General features: G+C 34.5%; 2 protein-coding genes across 2 annotated transcripts in view; both read left to right on the top strand.

The window, feature by feature from the left end:
* Positions 1–654: 654 nt before the first annotated feature.
* On the top strand, positions 655–16,583 carry AspRS (aspartyl-tRNA synthetase). The gene is made up of 6 exons (XM_067097644.1): positions 655–1,030; positions 3,033–3,132; positions 6,122–6,296; positions 9,398–9,537; positions 10,063–10,170; positions 14,528–16,583. The coding sequence occupies exons 1-6, from the start codon at positions 1,011–1,013 to the stop codon at positions 15,566–15,568; spliced, it is 1,584 nt and encodes a 527-aa protein (XP_066953745.1). The 5' UTR covers positions 655–1,010; the 3' UTR covers positions 15,569–16,583.
* Positions 16,584–20,998: 4,415 nt separating this feature from the next.
* The window catches only part of LOC136837765 (ubiquitin carboxyl-terminal hydrolase 20-like), a 134,915-nt gene continuing 129,305 nt past the window's right edge, over positions 20,999–26,608 (top strand). The window contains exon 1 of the mRNA XM_067102689.1: positions 20,999–21,113. The gene's annotated coding sequence lies outside the window, so the exon portion shown is untranslated. The remainder of the gene's footprint in view (positions 21,114–26,608) is intronic.

The raw sequence follows: 26,608 nt of genomic DNA, 5'->3' as shown, positions 1-26,608 counted from the left end.
AACTTTAACCCACGCCAGAAAACTTTCCATAAGCTATTCTCCAGGAGCAAGAACCTGTGGCGAAATAAGGTCTGTTTAATCTATAACAACATTTACAGCATAGAGAACTATTGCAAAATGAAAATCATGAAAAACGACAAAAACAATTAAAGTTATTCAGTTGAGTTCTCGTAATGCAGAGACAGGGCACTAAATATACTACAGCTTAGTGGAATAATATAATATTGTATTCTGCAAAGACTTTTGCACAATTATGATCTATTTGACCTATATTTTCTACAACAGCGTTTTGTTCTGCAGGAATTAGAGGTGCATCGATCGAAAACATGTCATTTTATACTCAAACCTTTTTCTAGATATATAGTAATAAAAATGTCTGAAAACTAACGCAGAATAATAGGCTTGTTGAAAGAGCACAAACAGGCTCTTATCAAATAAAAGTACTGTATAAATTAAAAATTTCAATTTTCATTGGAATTATTGATAATGACACATTTCTGCGTGACCAAGGCAGACATAGAAAGTTTTGATTTCGTCCTTGAACTTAAATGTACTTTGTACCCTGAATTTCGCCAGCAAATGGCATCATTACACGCTGCCACGTCGCTGTTGAGTGATAAAAATGATGAAACTTGCAAGGTAGATTGCATGATTCACTTGGCTCAGGAATCCAAAAGGAAATATGAAGACGAAGTTACTACTTTATTATATCCAGGTTGATCTACAGATTTGATCCTGATATTGTGATCACTATTATTGATTATAGTTGATTTATTAAATAATTTAAAGTTGTCTGAGGCTTCGAATAAAAGGCACTACGAATGAATTTTGTGTAATCTTGCACCATTATGTAATGCGCTATCGCCGATAAAGCGAGAATTCATACGGCATCTAACCGGCTGGGCGAGGAATGTAAACATATGGCTCCCTTCAGCTGACCTGTCCTTCTGTCAGGAATAGACATCGTGAAGACCACACTGTCAAGAAAATCAAGACAATTTCAGGTCACCATGACTGACGATAATGAAAAGTGAGAACTGCATTGAGGTTGTTTTTCGTCTTGATGATTTTTTTAGACTTAACTGCATTGATTAACGTTACCGTAGTTGGTGTAGACATTAACGTATTTAGGCGAGGGGGAACCATAGGCTACTTGTTGGTCTAGCTTAGGTAAAGATTAAGGTGAGCTAATTTCTCTCGAAGACTTAATCAGACACGAATTATCAAATGATCAGGAGATTGCGACGTTTCCTTGTGGGATGTGAAGGGCAGTTTAAGTTTACTGGTAGTTTCTTAACCGTGGACTTAAGTTAGCCCTTGAAAGAAAGCTTTGCATATTTACAAGCTTAGGCTAGGCTAAGTTCCTGCCTTGTGCCTTTACTGTGGTCATAAGTTGAAACTGGTAAATGCTGCTTGCTTTGTTATCCCATTGAACAATAGTAAAACCTGCTTTAGCCACCATAGCCTAGGTAGAATTTTTAGGGTTTAGGCTTAGGCCTACATAGCATACAGATGTGTATGCTAGGCTACACACGGCAGTAGTCGGGTAGGTGCAGGGGCGAAGCCCCCTCTCCAGGATAGGACATTGGGTCTGTGGTTAGTTTAGGTAAAGTTAAGTCTGGTTAGGTCATAATCCTTCTGAAATGCCTGCTAGGCATACAGTACCCCTAACTCCTTATTGTGCATTCGCTCCATCACTGTTCCTGTAGTAGTTGCTTTCTTTTCCCAAAAGTCAAAAAGAATTTTGGCGGGTGGGGGTGGGGAGAGTAATTTTCTAATTCAGGTGGTATCAACAATAAAGGACTGTAAGGATAAGTCTTGTAGACGAGGTCTGTTGAGCCCTATTTGAAATATACAAAGGCAAAATTGTTTATTCTTTGACTGGAATTGTGTCTTGTGTATTTCAGAGGTATCCATAAACCCTGCATTGTAGGCCATAAATGCCAAACAAACACTATTCTCGCTTTGGCACATAAGTCTGGTGTCTTTGTGAGGTATACAGTTACCTTGACTATCTCACAAAGACACCAGCCTTTTATCCTAAAGTGAGAATGGTGCTTGATGTGTATGCTCTAAGGCAAGGGTATTTTCCTTGTCATCTAATGATATTCTCTAAGGTTTAAAACTTAAAGGACAGTTCTTTAACCATTCAGTCACATACAGATATAGGAAAAGCAAGAATTTGAACTTTGCATATTTTAGAGAACATTAAGACCTCTGTGACTTTGCATATGTTAGACAATATTAAGACCTCTGTAAGAGGGCCCATTCCAAAGGATAATTCTTCAAAATTGTTAACTCATACTGAACTTCTTGGGAAGTTGCTTTTTGATTACATAAGAAACAGTGGCATTTGACCTTGCACATAATAAAGGACATTCAGACCTCTGTAAGAGGACAAGTTCCAAAGAATTGTTTACAGTATTTGATTATTCTTTGATGCCAGCCATGGTATCTCCAATTCTTCAAGATTGTAAATGTATTGTACTAAATTTCTTGGAAGGTTAGCCAGCTGGGGCTCAAGAACTAAAGGCTTATTGTATTTTATTTTGTAGTGTATTAATATTATTGGTTATCATTTCTAGGGGTAAAGTTTTTTCTCTAAGGTAGCCATTAATAGCTGATTGGAAATATTGCACCATTGATCAATTTCTTGTTATGCCCCATAACCCTCCAGAATTTTATATTAAGAAAATTGCCTGCAACACTGAAATAAGCAGAGCATTTACTGTAGTGGTTATAATGTGTGATGGATGGCCTTGTCTTTGTACTCGTATGAGTTTTTGCTTTTTGGTTGTGATGAAATGTTAATTTTTTTGTCAAATGCTGCCTATTTGTTTCTGATGAAATGTAGTTATAATTTTGTCAGACACTGTCTGATTTTAATTTACCAACCATTTGTGCAAGCTGCTGACTTTCTTTGGGTGTCTAAAGAGTGTATAAATAATCTTAATATTCATGATCACTTAGTACTGTACTGTTTTTGAAATGCACAATGTTTCATACTATTTTCCCTTTTTTGATCATTCCAGGGCAGATGGTCCCAGTAAGAAAGCTTTGAAGAAAGCACAGAAAGCAGCAGAGAAAGCTGCCAAGAAGGCAGAACATAAGGCTCAAAATGCTTCTCAGTCAGTAAGTTTCAGCAGTATTGCTTCATATTATGTACTAAATATGAGACTGCATAACAGTCATAGTCAAGTTTATATAGGTTGGTAGGTGATTTTTTTGTTACTGGACTTATTATTATGATGGTAAGGTGTTTTATATATGAAAAACTAAATTTCATATAAGTAATTTACCAAGTAGGCTAATTACATATCTATAATTTCTAACTCGTGCAGCAGCTTTTATTTAATCACGATAGCGCTTCATTTGTCGAGTTTAGGTGACAGTCCCCGTCTACCACCGGGAATACTGGAAATGACTTAGCAGATAGCATCATTGTGTTTCTGCTGGCTCTCGAGTAACATCAGGGGTTTGCTGTAGCTTTTGTTTACTTATTTTCAGTTGTATGGCTGGATGTCAGTGAAGTATTATCGCTTATTTGAGTAGCCTTCAAGCTTTAATAGATTTCAGGGTCATTTTTTCTAGTTCTTTGGTTATTATTATGTCAGATTCAAGTTCACCTAGTTTTGCTATTTTAGCAAAAGTTGCAAAACCAGATTAATCAAATCTTCATGTGATTCTCATACAATTTGCAGTAAATGGAGTGGGCAGAAATATAGTAGGGAGAAAACTTGTGATAAATGTAATGATTAGCAAGAGTAGAAGGTACTTAAATCTCAACTAGACAAGTTAGAGAGGGATAGAAAAAGGAAAGTGGCCTCTAGAAACAAGAAATGACCTTCCCTTATCATAGAATTCTGCCCCAACCTAGGTTAGAAGATAGCTCTGCTATTCCTTCTTCCCCTCTCCCTAAATTTCTCCTGCTACTAGCCCTCCTACTTTTAATCCACCTACTCCTGCGCCTAGCTCCCTGGCTTCTGAACCCGATGCCATTGCCAGTCTAGAGTCTAGGTTTAACAAGAAAATTAACCTACTAGTGAATACAGTAGAGGAGTTAGGTGCGTCACTGAAGGCATTTATATATATATATATATATATATATATATATATATATATATATATATATATATATATATATATATATATACAGTCCCTGGTTTACTGACGGGGTTCCGTTCTTACGCCGGCGTCAGAAACCGAAAATCGTAAACCGGAAAATCGTCGAAAATCGTCAAAAATCATAAGAAAACCTTACTTTTAATGCTCTGGGTGCATTGAAAACGATGTAAACTGCATTTTTATTGAGTTTTTCATCAAAAAAACCTTCAAATTATGATTATTCTGCCGTTTTGGAGCCATATTTCTTCCGTCCGGATCGGCGTCGACGTTGTAACCCGGAACATGCGTCAGAAACCGGGAAGTAATTTCTGATGAATATATTTGAAAAGCGCCGTAACCTCGAACGTTGTAAGCGGACCCGTCACGTAAACCGACTGCCTGGGACTGCCTATATATATATATATATATATATATATATATATATATATATGTATATATATGTATATATATGTATATTTATATATATGTATATAATATATATATATATATATATATATATATATATATATATATATATATATATATATATATATATATATATATATATATATATATATATATATATATATTATATGCACATATACATATATATATATATATATATATACATGTATATATATATGTCCTGGTTGTGTCCTGTGGGGTATGTCACCTACATTTAACAATTGAAGCGCTGCCACGATTTTTTAAATAAAAGCTACCGTGCGAGTTAGAAACTATACTGTATAAATTACTGTATAGCTATGTAATTACTTTATAAGTACATATGAAGCTTAATTTTAATATGAAAATATAATTTTTACACTAGCATAGGGAGCCTTTTTGAGGTTGAGGATTTATCTTTTGATATTTTTATAATTACCTACATACTGTATTATGTGTATTTAATAGTGAGATTACATATTGCAGTATTGGTATTTATCTTTGATGTATGGTACAAAGAGCACTTGAATCACAAGTTCAGCAAGAAAGACTAGGTTTTGTCATTTCTGACAAAAACACTCTCCCTACATTTAATGCATATTTATACTGTTAATTTTTAATTTTACTATTTTATTACTAGCTTAGATGGTTATGAGAGCAATTTTATGAGTCTCTCTGAAATTTTTAGGTATCTACTTTGCCATATGTTAAGTAGAAGTCATCATATTTTCCTGTTAGAATTATCTTGATAATTCTTATTCTTAAGATACCTGTGAGTTGCAAAGGAAAAATAGTTTTTCATTCCTCACATTCTTACATTTATTTTAAATTGGAAGGATTTTGTTGTTTAAAATAAAATTGTTCATTCCTAACAATGTTTCAGTTATGTTAATATGGATCGATTTTATTGTTGCTCTCATGAATGATTGAAAACTACTCATAGCCAGATGCTTGTGAGTGGCTTTGACATAAGTATAAAACATCCAAGGACTTGTAGGGAATGTGTTTATTTTGTATCATTACCTTATGAAATGGCTGTCAAGTGTCCTTACTACAGTCTTGTAGATTTTGGGGTTGTATTACCTAAGAGTATGAAGATATTCTCCACCACTGGGAAGAATCATGCTTTCAGCAGTAAGCATTTAATTATTTTTTGCAGTACTATATGAAATAATTATTCATTTTAACAAGACTAGAAAATTACTTCAGAAAGATTCAGCCCAGGCTTTGTGGAAAAGGACAAAAGAATGAAAAATATTTATTGTAGACTACAGTATACTAAAAAATTATGTTAGAAGATATGTAATCTAACTATAACAGTTTATATACCAAATAGGTAATAAACTGATTGACTAAGCATCTTAAACAGGCATAAATTCTCGAAATCTATTGTTTTATGAACATGTCAGTAAAATGGAATTTTTCTTTTCATATGATGCCCAGATATATTCAAGTATGCACTGTATATAAATCATCTCATTTGATCAGTATTCTATTTTGTTTCGTCATAGCATATTAAGTTGCCTTTTAAAAGAACAGGAATTGAATGGTGATGTTTCAATTATAATTACAGGATGCACAGGAAGCATCAGAGGAGGATTGTGCTGTTGGTCATTATGGGAATTTGGCCATGAATCGTAGCCAAGAAAAGAAGCCTGTCACTCACATGGAAATAAAAGATCTTGGCAAAAATTTGGCCAATGAGTCTGTGTTATTGAGAGCACGACTTCATACAAGTCGAGGAAAAGGTACAGAGTGTGTGTGTGTGTGTGTGTGTGTTAAAAAGCTGGAGTTATTTTCTCCCTGTTTTTAAATAAAAATTACTGGGACATGTTTTTATCCTACTGCAATTTCAAGAAATTAGAATCTAGTTCTCTGAGCTTGAAACCATTTTCAAAATATAATAAGCATTCCAATGTAAGGTACTGTAATGAGAAGATGTGTACTGTGATAGATTTATGAGATTATGGGCAAACTGGATTTTTACTATCCTCTCCCTTGCATTTCAAAGGTTGCTAAGGGGTTCATGTTACAATGCATGTTAGTTAATGAAGCACTTACTAGATATTCAAGAATACAGAACCTACTTATGTTTACATTCTCTTACCTGTGCAAGTTGAGAATATGCCAAGTAGTTAGGTAGCTGAAGGCTTAACTGTTTACTGTAAAATTTTTCTAGCTTCACTGAGAGGTCAGTTACACTGGAAGAACTTAGCTTTAATTTGCTGGTATTTATGTGGGTACCTCTTTTCTGATGTGATGATTTTCTTTACTCTTTTAGGTCACTGAATGAATGTGTTGAAGTATTATCTGGGATTAATGGAATTTTTTCTTATTACCTGTGTGATAACTTTGTCAAACCTGGATTATTCTGGGCTTTATTTTTCTTAGGCTTGGTTACTTTACAAGATGAAGTCCTTGAAAAAGTTTAAAAAGGCAGTGCTTCAGCAATTTTCCCAGATCTTGCTAGAAATACTTGTTAAAATTTAATGATTCTGCTTTGCCAGCTCACTGCCTTTGAGTTTCAGGAAACAGTTCAATTAATGCATTTCTTGTTTGTAAATGGTGGGTAAAAATTTTAGCAAAATAATAAAAATGGACAGCTAAGTAAGAAGAGACTAAAGGGAATGGGTGGAAAGTAGAAGGTAAAAGGTAAACAGCAATGCAATAGATGTTCCAGCCCGAGAAGAACCCCAAAAGAGTTCAGAGGTCTGGTTAAACAAATCATTTATAACTAACTAATGCAATAGATGGGGTTGAAGGGATACTGCAAAGTCAGTACCAACTGCAGTGTTTCACACCAGACACTCTATGAATGGTAACCCTCTACAAGGTGGAAGTATCCAAGAAAAGTATTACACAGTATATTTAGAAAGATGCATGGTTTGCAGTCTCGAATACCGTCATATTAATCTGTTTCTTTCCAGTCATGCATTCATCAAGGACTAAGTCATTCAGTATCCAAACTACTCAAAGATTTGAAATAATGGAGTAAAAGATTAATTCTGCAGTCTCGTATTTCTCAAAAAGTTGGTATCTTGCAGAAGTGTTTTTGATGTTTTGTGATGAAATGTTTGCAAATGTTTTGTGATGAAGTTATCATATCTCAGTGTTTTAACTAATTTCTTCCATGTTTGGAGTACTGTTCTCTAGTGTGGTCTTCCGGTGCTGACTCTTATCTCAAACTCTTCGATAGAGGTGTGATGTCTATTTTGCCAACTCCTAATGTGACTAGTGGCATATATGTAAAACGAGTTCATTATGTTTGTTGCGTAAAATGTACTACAATGACAAACATCCTCTGCACTCTTCTGTACCTGGCCTAGTAGTTCTTGCTCACAACATTAGGCATGCTGCTGCTATAAACTGTGTGTTGTTTTCTAGTATCAGGTTTAATACTAGTCTGTTTGATAGGCATTTTGTTTTGGCTACAACTGAAATATGGAATAGTTTACCAAGTGCAGTTATGGAATCTTCATTCTTTATTTCTGTTGATGTCTCCTGAATGCATTTGTGTTGGTTTTTATATTCTTTTCCTTCATTTATTGTTTATTTATCAACTTTTCTATAATTTGTCTCTCGCTGTAGGCTGATTTGTTGGAGTCCTCTTGGTTTTATAGTCTGTTTACTGTCTAAAAGAAACAAAGAAGGAAAGAACCTCCTTTTTGAAGCATAGGGTGAGTTAATTCCAGTGACGAACTCACTTCTAGTCCACAAAGGTAAAAAATCTTTGAGACGGTGGACCTATATCCCTTGATGCTTGAAACAGAGTGTCTTGTGGTGCCAAAGGAAAAATGAAAATTAACGAGTTAAAGGAATACTTGAGTTGACTGGATTAACACTTAGTTCACTGCAGCAATTACAGAATTAACTCCATTGGTCCTGACAGAGGTTGTTGGTTCAAGTCATGCAGCATCCTGAGATGGCTGTGGCTGCCTCCTCCAAAAGCCCTACCTTTGAGACCTTGTTAGATAACCTCCATGTATGGAGTTGTAGTTAAATGTAGGTTGCTGTGGAATCTAAGTAAATGTAGCTGCTTGAGAAGCTTCTTGCATGTGGAAGTATTCTGATTTTGTCCACCATAGTCTGTGAAAGGTCTGTAACTACTGTGGACAAAGGACTGATTGCAATTAGTCTTCTTCATAGTCCTTAACATTTAGAGCATGTCTTTGACCTGCATAGTGAGTCTGAATGTCTAGAAGTGGTACATTTATGTCATGCCATGATTGCATCATTGTGTGTGTCTTCCATGCTGCTTGATCTAGGTGGGCTGGGCAGTAAATTGAAAACTTGTGGTTCAGGCTTGTTGTGCCCCACAGGCATCCAAGAGCCTTGCAGGCTCCTTGATTCAGTGCCTGCCTGATAGTAAGATCTGCTTCCCCTTACCGAGATGTTCTAACGTGCCTTCCCTAAAACAACTGTGGAGGCATGTTAACACTGGTTGTTTCTGACCACATGAAGATGTCTACTACCAACTGGCATGGTGTCTGGTCTTGTGCTGTCCCATTTCCTCAAGTAAACCACTGTTGTCAAGCTATCAGTCATCATACCTGTGACCTTTTACGGTAAGAGCTGAGTGAGAGTGAATTCTTGGAAGCCAAAGAAAAGTAACATTCATGTTCTTGTTAAATGCTCTTGGTTTGACAGTCAGGAATCGATGGATCTGCCTCATATGCATAGCACTTGCCTGTGGCAAAAAGCTCTTCTTTTGGAAATAATTTGTGACAAGTGTAATGGTTTTGTCTAAAAAAAATTGATAATGCTTATAAAAAAATCCATTTTAATTAGGCAAATTGGCATTGTAGAGCTGTCCTTGGATTATTAGTTAACTTAAGAACTTTCTTTTCAGGTAAACAGGCTTTCTTTGTGCTGAGAAGCCGACAGCACACTGTTCAGTGTGTTATTGCTGTTGGAGAGAAGGTGTCAAAGCAGATGATTAAATTTGTGTGTAATATAACCAAGGAAAGTCTCATTGATGTTCAAGGGAAGGTAGGTACAGTTCTCTGCATTTTTATATTATTTTTCAAGTACTTATTCTTGGCCTCTGTTGGAAGGCACTGCCTACAGTGTACTTGCATGATGTGTGGTAGATGACTTCCAAGGTTCTTCGTGGCTTCTTTTCAACCCTAGCTGCATTGCTTTTTGCATTTTAATTTTTTTCCATCGTTTCTTTTCACTTGGGAGTAATGTTAGCAAAGAGATGTTGGTTTCACAAGCACCTATAATATCAAAAGTCACAATCAATTTCCTCTCCACTATTGGTACATTTGCTGCTGCAAAATTATGTTTTGTATTCAAGTTCAAACATGAAGTTTTAAACATGAAATCTATAATTTTGTTACATACAAGTTAGACTTTTGTGTGAGTTCTCACAGAAATGTGATTCAGTGGTTTTGTTGTAATTTGTAATAATAATACATTAGTGATTGATTTTAGTTTTTCAAGTTTTAAATTCTTAATGTTTGGTGCCGTATGCTGAAATAAAGTTGACCCTGTTGTTAATTTCTTTTGAAGGTTGCTGTAGCTGAACAGAAAGTTGAAGCATGCACAGTACAAGATGTGGAAGTCCACATTACAGATGTGTTTGTAGTCTCAGCTGCCTTACCTAGACTTCCACTACAAGTAAGGGATACTAAAGAAATAGTATATTACTTTGATTTTGTTATCATTAATTTGATTTCTTGGATTTAATTGTGAGAGTTGTAGTTGAGTACTGTAGAAGAAAATAATATACATATTGCAGAATATGACATGTTATCTTCTGTATGATAATGAGGAGTTGATGATGATCAGGTTCATTTTGCAAAATATAATTCCATAGACTGCAAAAGCCAGGGGTTCCTCAGGGACATATGCAGCTGCTTATTCCATCTCCTTTTTTTCAAGATTTCCTTACAATATAAACTTTAGTGTAAATTTTAAATTTTCAATAATGCAGTACACAAAGATCTATGCAAAATACTCATGGCATTTTACTCTATTTTTTTTGCTGTGATAATTACAAAACTGGATTGGAAGTTTGTCTGAATATAATTATTTATTAATTGATTTGTTGGAAAGGGAGACTGGAAAGGGAGACATGTCATTGCCATTTAGCAGCTAACACCATTTCAAGGGAAATTTAGTGTAGATCACAGTTTTTGAGGTTAATCTTAATGTTACTTTAGAGTTGATGACTATTCGCAGGATGGTCTGTTGACTAATGGCTCTGCCTAAGAGATAATTGTGATCCATGTAATCAGCATTTAGCTGTACTGTATAGCAACTGGACTGTCATTTTCACTCTTCTGTGTGGCCTTTATCTCACTGCTAGTTTCTTGCTCTATCAAGATAAATGTTCTCATTGTCCTCCATCCTCTACCTGACTTCTTACATTATTGCTTCTAAAGCACAGCTTTAGGTAAGAATTTCAAGTTAGTTGTGTTATGCTCAGTAATAGTAACAAAAATGAGCATAAATGATTATTGTATAAGGAAAATATTATGATGCTTTTCCTTGATTTTTTAATAGTAAAATTGGTCATTGATCTACAATACCCATGATTCCAACCATTTGACAACTCATACCATTTAGAATAAGAAGAATGCTATTGTTCAAATTCATGGCTTCCTGTTGGAGCATTATAACAATTGCTGTTGACTTCATATAAAAAATATTCTTACCATTTAGGGGCAATTGCCTCATCAAAGTAATCCACAACCCTTTTAATTTACAACCCTTCATTAGTGTCAAACTGTTGCATTTTCTAATCCAGTTATGTACAGGTGCCACTTGTTACTGCTTGAGTAGCAAGAAACATATTAGGTAAAGGTTCTGTTTGTAATACACATTTCAAGTTTTTGGATTTAGCTACAATGAATTCAACACATGTACATGATTTCAAAGGTGAATACCTTAACGTATCTTTCATGCCTCAGAAGCAGGTAAAGGAGGAAAAGATATTGCTACTATGTTTTTCACTGTATGGGTAGCACTGTTTTCTTCCTTTCATAAAAATGGGTGTGCCGTCAGTATTCTTGAGTGAAAGGTTATCCAAAGATTATGCAAATTGGATTTTTTGTCTTGTATATTGTCACAAAGTGTTCCAAGTACCTGGTTATTACACTTACTAATCATAGAATTCAAAACTTACCTCACATACAGCCAGATATGTAAACTCTCATAACAAAAAAATACAACTGAATACTCTAAAGGCAACAGTGATCCCTTAAAAAACTTATCAACAATGTTAGGTATCAATATTTAAATACACTAAAGTATTTCAAAGGGCATCACTCAATAAATTTACAAAGGTAATCTACCACTGGTGGTCAATAAATGAAATCCTACTGTAAAAACTTTAAATAAAATTTATTTTTAATAAACCAAAATTTATAGTTACTTTACAATTAAATTACTATTATTTGGAAACAATTTTAATTAATGCTTGACCTTGTTTTGAAACAAAATGAAACCATCAAAATTGTTATGATGTGAAAGAAGGCTAAATTCAAAAGCACAACATGAAAATGTAAAAATACAAAAATCACCAAAGTAAAAATTTTTAAGATTTGAAAAGAACTAAACAAATAATTCCAAATGACACTAAGAACATACAATTATACTGTACAGAACATGAAAAAATTTAAATGTATTAAATTCACTAAGGTCTTTTATCAAAATATGATTTGAACTGACCGGTCTGTAAAACAAATTTTCACAAAAGATAAACTGATTTAAACACCAACTTAAACAACATACAAAAAACTCAACTCACTTTGAATAACACATGCTAGATTCCAAATAAGCTTCAACCATGGTTAAAACTTGTATAAAAAATTGCTATACCTTTCACAAGTGCAGCTGTTCACAAAATACACACTTTTCTATATATATAGTCACCATTACTGGATATACACACTATGTTGTCAGATCTCAGAAGGTAAGATTAATATTAGTGACCACAATCAAGTATTTTATGTTACTTTAAAATTTCACTTTTTGGAGAGAGAGAGAGAGAGAGAGAGAGAGAGGAGAGAGAGAGAGAGAGAGAGAGAGAGAGAGAGAGAGAGAGAGAGAGAGAGAGTATCTAACACAGCAAAGGTCTAGGCTCTATATGACAATTATTTCTGCAACTGGTCAAAAGCAAAGCTGCAAAGAAGGTTCTAGACTTCCGATTGTAATGGACTTGGTCTCTGGATGACGTAATTATCAAGGTAAAACGTTTCTTTACAAGAAATCAATGGTGTACATGACTTGACCAAAGATATACGATACACGATCAGATGGTGTAACTTTCACGAGCTTCCTAACAAAAAAAAGCTTGCATGACAGAACCCTGAACCTCATGACTTGTCTGTCTACGTGACCAAATCTCCAAACAATTGAGCAGATCTATACATCTTTAACACAACCAGAAGAACAACCGTGTGATTTTCCGGAGCACAAAAAAAGAAAACATCACATGATCAGAATGACGTAATCTCTGAACCATGCTTTGTGAGATCTAATAGACACTTACAAACTAATAGTAAAGATATTTTTATAATTATTATTATAAGAACACAGAATATTTCTCTTATATCAAAATTATACTACAATCAGAAATGCAATTATAACAACATAGTAAAAAACACAATACACTATATTCTATACATAATAATAGTTAATTTTTCATGCCACATTGGTAATGTTCACCTTGACAACTTTTTTTTAACTGCCTGACCTTGGCTCTCCTGCAGTCAGTTTTCTACTAGCTATAGTTTCAGAATGTTTTTGTTCAGATGTTGGGTTTGGTTGATGAGTGTTGCTCAAAGATTGTGAGATCTAGGTAAAATGGCTTTTACCCCAAAGGCCAGGTGATCATTATGCCTAAAGGTATGTTATTTCCAAAACACAGTACTGTTTATTCTTCATGAACACTTTACTTTGGTAAGTGCTTTAATATGTCAATGAAACATTATTTTTCTTTTTGCTGTACAGACACATTCAGGGAAATCAAGTAAGCTTAATATGCCTGTAAGCTCCTTGTGATTTAAATATATTATATTTTATGCTACCAGGAATTTGATATTAATGATGATGACAGTGAATGGTGTTATACTAAATATAATTATATTGATTATTTTGAGTAAATATAATGGTTGATGGTAGGATGAAAGAAGAGGTAAATCACAGAATAGGTGAGGTAAGAAAAATTGTAAAGTGTGGGCAGATCAATGGGAAAAGAGTTGTATTGTCCATGGAAGCAAAGGTAGGAATATATGAAGGGATCATTGAGCCAATTCTCTTTTGTGGACGTTAAGTGTGAATGTTGAATGCGAATAAAAGATAAGAAACTTAAAGCTGATGAGATGAACTGTTTTCATGGTATATGAGGAATAAGAAGAATGGATAGGTTGAGGAATATGGAGATTTGCAGAAGTTGTGGTAAAAGCATTAGTATTTGTGGAGGGATGGAGAACATTGTCGGTGAAAAGATGATTTAAATTATAAGTTTCAGGAGAAAAGGGAGATCTAGAAAGTTCTGGATAGATCATGTGAAAGATGCTTTGGGAAGGAAGGCCGTTAATATCCAGGAAGAATAAGAGGGTATTCAAGATAGAGGTCAGTGGCACAGTGTATGTAAGAGTGTTTAATGTGATGCTGGTTAACTTTCTGTATAGGTGTGTCAAGTGGCTTATGTTGTCAAAGTTTTCCATACAATTCTGCAGTTAAAGTATGATTGTGGTAGTGACCTTTGTGGTGTTTTTTCTTTGGAGCCACTCCTTGTTATTGGAGAAGGTTTGAGTTGAAAAAATTAAATACGGTAGTTATTGACATTAATGATCATTTATTCTCAGGTCTATGTACAGTAGAATATTTCTTGATATTTATATTCTTAATGAGACTTACCATGTTGTTTTAAAACTAAAGTAACTTGTCCATTATTACATGCTGTGCCCTGTATTGTGAAAAGTTAATGTTCTCTTGTTAGTTGCTTGATGATTTATGCCAACAGATTGAAGATGCCATGCGTCCAGATACAGATGACCCTGAAGGTCTCCATGTCAAAGTAAATCAAGATACTAGATTAGACAACCGTATCTTGGATTTGCGCACACCCACAAACCAGGCAATCTTCAGATTACAGGCAGGTGTATGTCACCAATTTAGAGAAGCCTTAAGAGCCAGAGGTTTTATTGAAATTATGTGTCCCAAGTTGATATCAGCAGCATCTGAGGGTGGAGCAAATGTGTTTGGAATGAAGTACTTTGAGAAGGAAGCATTTCTGGCACAAAGTCCACAGTTGTACAAGCAGATGGCCATTGCATCTGATTTTGGAAAAGTATTTACAATTGGTCCTGTTTTTAGAGCTGAAAATTCAAACACTCACAGACATCTTACAGAGTTTGTTGGTTTGGATTTAGAGATGGCTTTTACACATCATTACCATGAAGCTATGTATGCCATTGGAGATATGTTCACAAGTATTTTTAGAGGTCTTCGGGATGATCACGCTGTAGATATTGCCACAGTTAACAAGCAGTTCCCTTCAGAACCCTTTAAATTCCTGGATCCACCACTGTGTCTAACATTCCGAGAAGGTGTTCAGATGTTGAAAGAAGCTGGAATAGAGATGGATGAGACAGAGGACCTGAGTACACCAAATGAAAAGTTACTTGGAAGGTTAGTGAAAGCTAAGTATGACACGGACTTCTATATTTTAGACAAGTTCCCCTTGGCAGTTCGACCATTCTACACAATGCCAGACCCAGAAGATCCTAAGTGGAGCAATTCTTATGATATGTTTATGCGTGGAGAAGAGATTTTATCAGGAGCACAACGAATTCATGATCCAGATTTTTTGGTGGAGAGAGCAAAGGTACATGGTATTCCAATTGATACTATTCAGTCATACATAGATTCCTTCAAATTTGGATGCCCTCCCCATGCTGGAGGTGGAATTGGATTAGAACGAGTAACAATGCTTTACCTTGGCCTGGATAATATCCGGAAAACTTCACTGTTCCCACGTGATCCTAAAAGGCTTACTCCTTAGGTTGTTAGTGTGCCTAATATTGCAATGTCTCTTGCTCAGCTAGTTGTGAAAGCAGAGATCGATTTCATGGTTTGGGTTTTTATTACTTTGTCAGTTGCACACTTTTAGTCACAATGCTGATTTATTTGGTATAGAACAGGATACTGAAGTAAAATACTGTATTGGCATATGGATGTTATCAACATTTTTAATTTTTGGTTGGTCATATATGAATGGAAATGAGGGGAATTACAAGTATATACAGTATATGTATTCAGAGCCTTGGAAGAAATCTATACAGTATTAAACTAGATTCATCTTTTTATTAGTTATCACATTTTTGCAGAGCAGATTTCTCATATAACTACAGGAAAAGGTCACTGTCATTTTGCCTATTACAAGATCAGGAACTCACACAAGTGATTTTGATTATCTTAGGTAAATATTTTCCAGAAGGTTGCAAGGGGAAGGAAAACAGAAATTTAGATTTGGAAATTTGTATATGTAGGGGTAATGCCATCCAGTTCTTTAAATTTTTGACATGACAGGTATTTTTAAAGTAATTGTCCTCAGGACATCTTTGGTTACAACAAATTTTGAGATATAGTAGATGACACAAGAAATTGCAGTATTATGGATAATCTATTTTGATGTTGAAAGTATTATTTTTTATTATTTTATAGATGAATCAAATTCAAAACTTATTTTAGAAGTTTTTACTTGAGTATGTGCACATTCTCATTTTCAACAATTCTTGCAAGAAGATTTTGAAAACAGAAATCCTCCATCTCCTCAGGGACAAGTATGTACCTGTTACAAACTATTAATTTCAATAGTTGTCGTATATGACTGTAAACCCAGAGTATTACATAATTATGGTATTGCCAGGTTTTTTATGGCATGGCCGAAAGGAAGTAATTTTGGTGGAAAAATTTTAATTGTTACATAAAAATACAGTTTGGTTTGTCACAGTATGTGTATGGTACAACATGATTGTTTTTAATACACAAAGAAGTAATAAATGTTTTTTAATGTTGTGAGGTTTTACTTTATTCCTCCCTATTTTTTCCAAAAATATCTTTAAAAAATTGAAAAAATTAATCATTTGTAAAATTGAAAAAATTAATCGTTTGTGTGCAGATTATTAAACCCACATTTTACAATTTTCATGGTTTTCAAAAAAACTTTGAGGTAAGTACTAAGACTATTGACTCAATGTTCTTGTTATATACATTATACATATGTTTATGTTGCCCATCATTGACTTCAGTTTAACTTTCTTACTTTCTCACTTTTTATACTCTCTTTACTATTTTAATTTCTGTAAAGAACTTTACACACTAAATACAATGTATGTTAAGGCAGTGGTTATCCACATTAAACTACTATATGTATGGTCCAAAGTTCAGGTCTACATACTTCAAACGTGGCTTGTGTGTTTTTGTGCTTTGTTTCTTATGTCAGTGTTCTAGTTTACTCTATTAAAATTAATGATTGTACTTCTTGGATTTCACTGCTTTATTCCTTCTAGATATGTATCAACTGCCGTATATATATTTGCTGCTTAGTTGTGTTCGATGTGCTGACACAACATGCTAACTAGTTTTCTCCTACTCTAATTTCTTTGCATATATCCTTTTATTTATAATCTTAGTTTACATTTCTTTATGTATTATAGTATTTGCATCCTTATATTTTTCCTTTTTTAACCCTCTTCATTTCCTTAAATAGTAAATTATTTAGTACAGATTACTAATTTTGGCTTGCCATTGTACAGATGTTATGTAATTCTTATTAATTATTAGTGATAGTTCCAGAGAATTCTATTATGTCTACTTTATTCTTACTTGAAGTTTACTACTACTTTGCTCTAGTTGTCATTGCTTCCCTTGGTTGTGTTGTATTCTGTTATCTGTTATCTTCTATGTTATTTTACACTACAAAATCTGTAATTTTCTCTGACATTTTCTTACTGCCTATTATAAACCAGTGAGCATTATTAATAAGTGTCATGATAAAAGATGAAAAACATGTCCAGCTCTCTGAATTTGGATATGTGAATGATTGTAACAATATACCTACATATATATAAGAAAGCAGGAGTTGTTTATTTCATTACGTATATGTGCAGTATTAAATGTAGGTCAAACAGGTTCCCCTTTACACTTATGAATCAATAAACAAAGGAATTCAAGTAATGGTAGTGATTATGATAAGGGTATTTATCACAAAAATGAGTGTGAGCATTTTACAATGCATCCTTTAAACATGAAAATAGTATTGTAGACATTGCGGATGATAAATTCAATAGTCTAGAGGTAGAAAATTCTTACATTTTAACACTGAAAACTTTTTATCCATATGGAAGTGATGACATATTTGCTAATGTTCCATTACTTCAGTTGTTAATGAAACTTTTAATGAAATATTTTTTTTTATATTACATTATCAATAGAACTGTCAGAATAAAGTAGTTGTAGATATAAGAAGTTTGTTGATTTTAAGGAACTCTTACAAGAAAAAAATAATGCTGTAAATAAATAGAATTTCATAGGATTAATTAAAGGTAAAATTCTGAGATTAGACAAAAAAATTTGACCCTAGTCTTCTACAGGATTTAATCATTACTCTTGAATATGAAAACCAAAATTGACCTAAAGATAACAGTAATGTTTATTTTAAATTTTGATAACATTAATTGATTCCCTGAATATAACTAAATTTGTAGTTAAGGTTTAATTTAAAATTTTCTGTTAAAAATATATACTACAATATGACTCAGATAATCACAAGCACTGGGCAACAATACATTTAATTAAACTAAAACTGCTAAGAACTTAGATTACTAGAGATGTGCAATCACCCAGCAGTTTTGTTTCTGACACTTCATCATTATGTTACTGCAGTTCGTGAAGACTGTCATTGCTGTGCAGGAGAAACAACAGAAACAGATGCATGAACTAACAGTTAAGTGTGCATTATAGAATTGTGCTGATTTAAAACAAATGAGTAAGCTTGGCTATATGCCCTGTATAATTCCACAGTTTTATTCTCTAATGTGAATGCTAATAAATAGGGTGCGAGGCGATCCATTTGTAAATTAATCATGAATCAGTCCCTCTCAATACTGTTCTGTAGTTACACTTTGAAATCAAAATTTACAAAGCTTGCATAGCTTTAAAAGCTCAACAGCAGATTCCCTAGGTTGTTGCTATGTACAGAAAAGATCCCTTGCAAAGAGATGGACATTCATAGTACGTAGTGTGGTAATGGTGCTTTCATATACAGTACAATCTTAAAAAAATTAGAACACTTGAGATACACAGTGTGCTAGAATTCTTAGTTTATCAGAAGCATCCGCACAGGCTTCAGTGAAGTTAGAAAGTGTAAGATGCCAATGTTTCCATTTATTAACGGCTAGGTTGCTGAAAAAAAAAAGAGTATAATTTAGGTGCGATAGAAGTGAGACTTAGAATGTGCTAGGCGGTGTGAAAGAGGTGGAAAGGAAAGTCATAAAAGCTAGGGAGCACTAGTGTCTGTGTTCAAGATGCATGTGAAGTTGGGTGGATACTGAAGCGCCTTCTGTGTAGACGTATGAAAAAGCATTTACAATACAGTAGGCTTCAGGTCTAGCCCCACCCCAAGTTCGGCATGATGCACACATTTATTTGTCAAATACGCTCGCTCAGAAAATATCTTCAATTTTTTGTTGAAGACTTTATACTTTCAGTCTTCCTGACACAAATGGGAGTTTATTGTACCATCTTATACCATATTTAAAGGCTCCAAAACAAACGCTTGACGAACATTTTGGTTCAGTTTCAACTTTAAAACATCTGTAGCTAGTTTTGTGTTAAATACAGCGAATCAATGACTACTTAGGACACTAGTCTTGATGACTTATGTCATAGCACATGTAATACTAGCTTTGTTAAGCAGCAAATGCAACTTGCACAATGCAGGGTTCATACATTGAGGCATGACACTATCAGTCTTGTCGCCCTATCGAGTAGGCTACGATAGACAGAAGTGCATACAGTATACGGTATTAATGACCAAGTTTGTTTATAAGATACCCATGAAGTTATTTTTCATCAGTAACAATATTTCTAAGATGATGTTCAGTAACCCTTATAGTAACATTGATCTAAACAATGAGACAAATTAAAGACAAGCGCAAAGAAAGTCAACACTTTATTGGTAATCTGGACTCGATTACTATCAAAATTCACCGGCATTTCACTATGGCTCAGCCAGTGGCGTAGCTGACATTCCATCAGTGGGAGGCCTAGGTGGGGCCAAGATATTTTTGGGGGGCCAAATTACACAAACTAATGTACCAGTTCTGTAATTAGTAAAATATACTGTTCTCGAATGTATATATCCATGTGAATTAGTAGCCAGTAAACCTGTATTGCAAATTATAGAGCTCAACTTTCAATTAATTTTCACCTCTTACCATATGCAAATATATCAAATACTGTAATAATGGTTAAAGTTTAGCTACAAAGGGAATTTCAACTGGGGGAATCATCTGACCTGGGGGCATCCCCATAGCGACGCCAGTCACGTCACTGGGCTCAAAATTATTTTGTTCCCGACCAACGTAAATTCAGTTTTAGTTGCTAGAATACCTTTCATTCGTTTGTATCTTCATTGTCGATACTGAAGCTAAGACTGAATGTCATTCACAACTTGGGAGTATTGTTGTGTAAGTTTTCTGGTCAGAGTTCAGTACGTTTTAGTAGTTACAGAGCGTGTGGCAGCAACAGTTGCGTGCGGTTGGGTATTTTAGCTAAAAAATGGTGCGTCTTACATGTTAGCACTGTACTGTACAGGTACTGGAAAAACAATTTCCGAGTCAACATCCCTTGGCTAGAGATTAGTATGTTGTTTAGAATCCAGTGCTATAAACTGCAGCAAAATATTTTATTAACGGCATTTCCAGATTTCATTTTCATTAATTTTGTGATCATAATGACGATCATCCGAGAATTTAATGTATATTTCTTATGGATTACACTAAACTTTTGAGATGTGATAATTATACTTGCTTAGGGGAGAATAGTCTCCCCCTCCCATCACTATCTATCTAATACAAATAATAACTGGACTGTTGCAGTTAAATATCAATAGCAACGAACACAAACTTACACCCGGGGGGAATAAATTGTTTGGACAACCGATTGATGACAGCTAGAAGAGTAGTCATTGCCGGCAAAGAACAAAGTACTAGTCCTCACGTAACGTATAAGTCTAACGTTAATCAGCACAATAAAACATAAGAGAACATTACCTAAAAGGCTGATCATAAAATAGAGCAATGGGCATTATATACTGACTTAGTAAATTTAGTTTAACAAGTTAATTTACTATTAGCGCATCAATCCATTTACATGATTGACGTATATAGAAGAGGACATATCCAAATTATCTGAATGTTTATTCATAATATCGAACTCTTTAACTTGAAAAGTCGATATTCTTTTGTTTAAAAATTTAATGTTTTGATTTCGAGAGAGTCTATTCCTTATAACCCTGCCTGAATGTCGTCTGCGATTCAAAGGTAAGTCAAACTGTCATCGTCATTTGCTGGTATAGTATTTAGACCGATAAAAATATTGTAAGTCCGATAATATTTTGTGAGTTTTAACATTGTGGGTGTTTCATTTAGCCTAATTTTTCATGTCTTTGTTGGTATTGCAGTGTTACTGTAGGCTTTTGCAAGCTCGCCCACTCCAAGGCTTGGTCGTTTTTAAGCTTAAATCGGTGTCATTTGTTGTGATGAAATTTGGAGATGGTCTTAATTTTAAGTAATATTAGCCTAGCAAATATTGCGCCTGGCCTAATAAAATGTAACTGGGTTGTGGCTTACGTAGTCAAGTCCACGATTACCATTACTCTGTCGTAATTGGTTAGCTAAGGTCCAGGCTACCGTAGGCCTGTGTAGGCTAATTAGATTTACTTTAACAATGGAGTTTAGTGGGTTTTCTCTATCCTAAGCATAGTAGTCTCCATTTCAGCCAACAGGCCAGTTTTCTAATGACTTATTTTGTGATTTGTGTATTTGCACAATCACTTCAGGGATGCTCGTAGCCTACTAATGTACCAAAAGGGAGACGTAAGCTAGAGCCAAATTGTCAGTGCACAGATGAAGAGTACCCAGTGAAACTATGGCCTCGTTAATTAGGCTAGCCTTTAGGATACATTGTAACCTAGCCTAAGATATTGCATCCCATTACATTTCAGAAGTTAAAGTATGTATCAAGTTTAAAGTCATAGGCTAGGCAATTCTACAGGAGAGTCCGCAAGGGGATATCTTTATTAGTTAAATTTAAGGACAAAAATATAGAAAAGGGTATATAGAGTGAAGTACAGTGAGATAATTTGGAAGATTTACTCTAATAATTTGAGAAACTTGCTCTTGTTTGTTTTACATTTATCCTCATGGGGCTGGGTACGAAACATGGTGTCCTGTGGAGCTTTTCTGCAAAATTATCAAATCATATTTTCCTGTCCTGATGGAGAACTAGTTCATTTGGCATCTCTGTTGGGCACTGTATCACTATTTTATCTCATTTTACTCCTTGCCTTTTGTAACAGTTCAGGGCTCTACAAAAGGAAGGCAGGGTTTTTGTGGGGATGAAGAGTGAAAGGTACCAACAGCAATGGTGAAATTTGTTTAAACACCAGAAAAACATGGGAAAACATGTGCTTCATGTGACTCATTACTAAAAAAAAAAAGTTACTGTAATTGAAAGAATTTGAGTAAAAGTGGATACAACCTAACCTAACTTGGGTAACCTAAGTATAACTTCACACCTAACCAGGAACAGTGGAGGAGCTTTGCTGTCCATACACTCCCCCACAAGCTTGGGGGTCTAAGTTTGTGGCTCATCACTACTAGGAGGAAAGTCTGTATAAAATTTGGATGGTTAGCAGTATGTTGTATTTTATTCTGGCACACAACACTTCTACTTTTTCATCCTTAACATCTCTGGTACTAGAGTTCTTCTCCAGGGGCCTGATAATTTTTCCTTTGTTGGATTGCCAGAGTAACCTTGGCTAATGTTGTTTGCCCTGTTTCAGTATTGAAGTCACTTTCAAATAGCAGAATCTTTGCAGTAGGTAGAATAAGTCTACTTAATACCACTGAAGATTTTCTCTCCATCTATACTATATATTTCTTATCAAAAGATTTCCATTTATATCCACTTTTGGCATTTTCTGATGACTTGCTTTCTTCTTGTCAGCTCCTATAGTGGTATGCAGTTCTGTGGGCCAGTTGTTCTGTCAGTCATGTCTGTTGATCTTAATTTCAGTTTCTGCTGCTTTTCCATCAGTATAGTATCTCTGATGGTGTAGTTAATCCCCTGATATTCAAAACTAGACTCCAGCATGCCAAGCTAATGACTGAAAGTCTTCAACACTAGCCTTCTTGTATATTAATTTGCTTCTTTTCTTTTCTTCATCCTATCCCAAGTCTCCTCCAACATCCATTTCTTTTGACACAATCTTAGTCTACCTCCAAAGCATTCCTGGCAGATATGTACAGTTGATTTTACAAGGATAAAAACCATCATTTGTATGGCTACATCTTCAGCACAAGTGCTCAGTTGTTTAAGGTTGGTAAGTTTAGCAGTAGGTAGGTGAGGGTTGGTGGAACCGCCCGCTCGCCTGACTGTCAATCTTCACTTTTCCTTGGCTGTACTTGAGACAGAACTTTCTGTTGCTGCTGTCTGTGACCAGGGAACTATGTTTTGGTTGTGAGGCCTATTATAATTTCTTTTTTATTTTCATATCTTGCAGTGTGGTTTTTCTGTATGTTAGGGATAACAGAACAGTAATTTTAGTGTGCCTCATGGGTGCCTCCACCAGCGCTAACTTTAGTTGCACATGAAGCAGCATTGGTCAACCTACAGTGAACCTCCTCCTCATTCTGTATTCCTCAGCAGGAAGTCAGAGAGGATCTAGCCTGGTGGTTGGAAGACAGGAACCTCCTAGTGAGAGTTCATCTGAACTCTCCACCTCTAAAGATGCTTCTGTCTTTGGATGCATTTTTGATGTTTGGTGATCTGGTATGGATCCATCTTGCACAGAACTTTAAGAAAGCCAAGCCTGTTGTGGATGATTTTGTTTGCACAGTGACCAATTTGCAAATGCTATTCCATCTGAGTGATGGTGTGTCCAAATTATGGCAAAGATTTTATCAAATTTGTGGTTATTAGTAGATGTGGATATCTTTCTCATTTTTAACCCTTTCATATCTGTATAGTTATCACATCACTGAGGCACATGAGCCCGATGTGTCTGGGAGCGCTCGACAGTCTTGAAAAATAATTATTTCAAAAATTCAGGAAAAATATAAATTTTATGCCAACAACGTTCATTTTGCTGTCCTTTTTTCTAAATGTTTATATTTTATGGTGGAACAGTCAGAATAAGAGTCCCAGCCCTCTAAATACAAAAAAATGTGAGTTATTGCACGAAAAAAATCTTTATTTATTTTCTCATATTTTCGTTCAGAACCCAAAACTATGAATGCCAGGCAATGAATTATTTTTTATGAGAAGCCAACAAAATTCTCTAAATATCGACATATAAAAAAGAATGGAAAACAAATAAGTCCAGCTGGTGAAAAAATTGATAGAAAAAGGGAAGAAACAGAGCGCTCTGTCCGGCGTATGGTGAGAATTATCGCTAGAAAAAGATTATTTTGAAGAGCCCTATCTCGGTTATTTTTCATAGAAATTGCTTTGTAAATATACGAAAATGTAGAGGAAAAGTTGAAGAATAATGTGAGAGTCAAGAAAATGGCTTTTGGTAACGACAACAGTTTTATTTTGACGTTATAAATTGATTGAAACGAAAAAAATGTTACTGTTGTCAACATTATCGTTCGTAGCTCAAAAGCTATAACAGTTAAAGCGAATGGATTATTTTTGTAGAAAAGCAACAAAATTCTCTAAATATTGATATATAAAACAATGAAAAACAAATAAGTCCAGTTGGTGAAAAATTTATAGAAAAGAGGGTAAGAAACAGAGCGATTTGCCCGGCGATGGTGAGAATTATCGCTAGAAAAAGTTTTTTTGAAGAGCCCTATCTCGGTTATTTTTCATAGAAATTCCTTTGTAAATATACGAAAATGTAGAGGAAAAGTTGTAAAATAAAGTGAGAGTCAAGAAAAATGGCTTTAGTAACTGTGAAAAACAGTTTCATTTGACGTTATAAATTGATTGAAACGAAAAAAAAATTACCGTTGTCAACATTATCGTTCAGTAGCTCAAAGGCTATAACGGATAGGCGAATGGATTATTTTTTTAGAAAGCCAATAAATTCTAAATATTGATATATAAACAAATGAAAAACGAATAAGTCCAGTTGGTGAAAAATTTATAGAAAAGAGGGTAAGAAACAGAGCGATTTGCCCGGCGTATGGTGAGAATTATCGCTAGAAAAAAGTTTTTTTTGAAGAGCCCTATCTCGGTTATTTTTCATAGAAATTACTTTGTAAATATACGAAAATGTAGAGGAAAAGTCGTAGAATAACGTGAGAGTCAAGAAAAAATGGTTTTGGTAACGGCAACAGTTTTATTTTGACGTTATAAATTGATTGAAACGAAAAAATGTTACAACTGTCAACATTATCGTTCGTAGCTCAAAGGCTATAACAGTTAGGCGAATGGATTATTTTTATGAGAAAGCCAACAAAATTCTCTAAATATTGATATATAAAACAATGAAAACGAATAAGTCCAGTTGGTGAAAAATTTATAGAAAAAGAGGGTAAGAAACAGAGACGATTTGCCTCGGCGTATGGTGAGAATTATCGCTAGAAAAAGTTTTTTGAAGAGCCCTATCTCGGTTATTTTCATAGAAATTACTTTGTAAATATACGAAAATGTAGAGGAAAAGTTGTAGAATAAAGTGAGAGTCAAGAAAAATGGCTTTGGTAACATTAACAATTTCATTTTGACGTTATAATTTGATTGAAAAGAAAAAATGTTAACGTTGTCAACATTATCGTTAAATAGCTCAAAAACCTCTATAACAGTTAGGCGAATGAATAATTTTTTTAGAAAGCCAATAAAATTCCTAAATATTGACATATAAAAATGGAAAACGAATAAGTCCAGTTGGTGAAAAAATTGATAGAAAAGAGGGTTTGAGAAACAGAGCGCTCTGCCCGGCCTATGGTGAGAATTATCGCTAGAAAATTTTTTTGAAGAGCCCTATCTCGGTTATTTTTCATAGAAATTACTTTGTAAATATACGAAAAAGTAGAGGAAAAGTTGAAGAATAAAGGAAAGTCAAGAAAAATGGCTTTGTAACGGCAACAGTTTCATTTGGCGTTATAATTGATCGAAACGAAAAAAAGTTACCGTTGTCAACATTATTGTTCGTAGCTCAAAACTATAACAGTTAGGCGAATGAATTATTTTTTATGAGAAAGCCAAGAAAATTCTCTAAATATCGACATATAAAAAAATGAAAAACAAATAAGTCCAGTTGGTGAAAAATTTATAGAAAAGTGGGTAAGAAACAGAGCGCTTAAATTCGCATACGGTGAGAATTATTGCTAGACATTTTTTTTTAGAGCCCTACCTCGGATTTTTCATAGAAATTACTTTGTAAATATACAAAAATGTAGAGGAAAGGTTGAGGAATAAAGTGAGTCAAGAAAAATGGCTTTGGTAACAGCAACAGTTTCATTTGACGTTATAAGCTGTTAAAACAAAAAAAAAAATGTTACCGTTGTCAACATTATCGTTTGTAGCTCAAAAGCTATAACAGTTGGGTGAATGAATTATTTTTTTATGAGAAAGCCAACAAAATTCTCTAAATATCGATATATATGATAATGAAAAATGAGATTCAGAGCCCTGCCTAAAATCCAGACATCTCTTATGTGATGCACTAACAAATTTCCGCTAATTTTACCGTAAAAACAACTTTGCGAAAGCATGTTGGAAACTGTTCTCGATTGACGTCGCTGTATGTAAATAGCCACACGTGTTTACCCAGCCTCGTACGCATGGTCTCTGACAGAAGTGTGGC

The sequence above is a fragment of the Macrobrachium rosenbergii genome, chromosome 4 (genome assembly GCF_040412425.1).
Source record: "Macrobrachium rosenbergii isolate ZJJX-2024 chromosome 4, ASM4041242v1, whole genome shotgun sequence".
Taxonomy (NCBI): domain Eukaryota; kingdom Metazoa; phylum Arthropoda; class Malacostraca; order Decapoda; family Palaemonidae; genus Macrobrachium; species Macrobrachium rosenbergii.
The sequence above is the reverse complement of the archived record's forward strand: the minus strand, read 5'-3'. Positions and strand labels throughout refer to the sequence as shown.

Coding starts and splice junctions, on each gene's coding strand:
- AspRS (XM_067097644.1), top strand. CDS start 1,011: ATGACTGACGATAATGAAAA. Junction 9,538..10,062: donor TCATTGATGTTCAAGGGAAG/GTAGGTACAGTT, acceptor TTTCTTTTGAAG/GTTGCTGTAGCTGAACAGAA. Junction 10,171..14,527: donor TACCTAGACTTCCACTACAA/GTAAGGGATACT, acceptor TTATGCCAACAG/ATTGAAGATGCCATGCGTCC.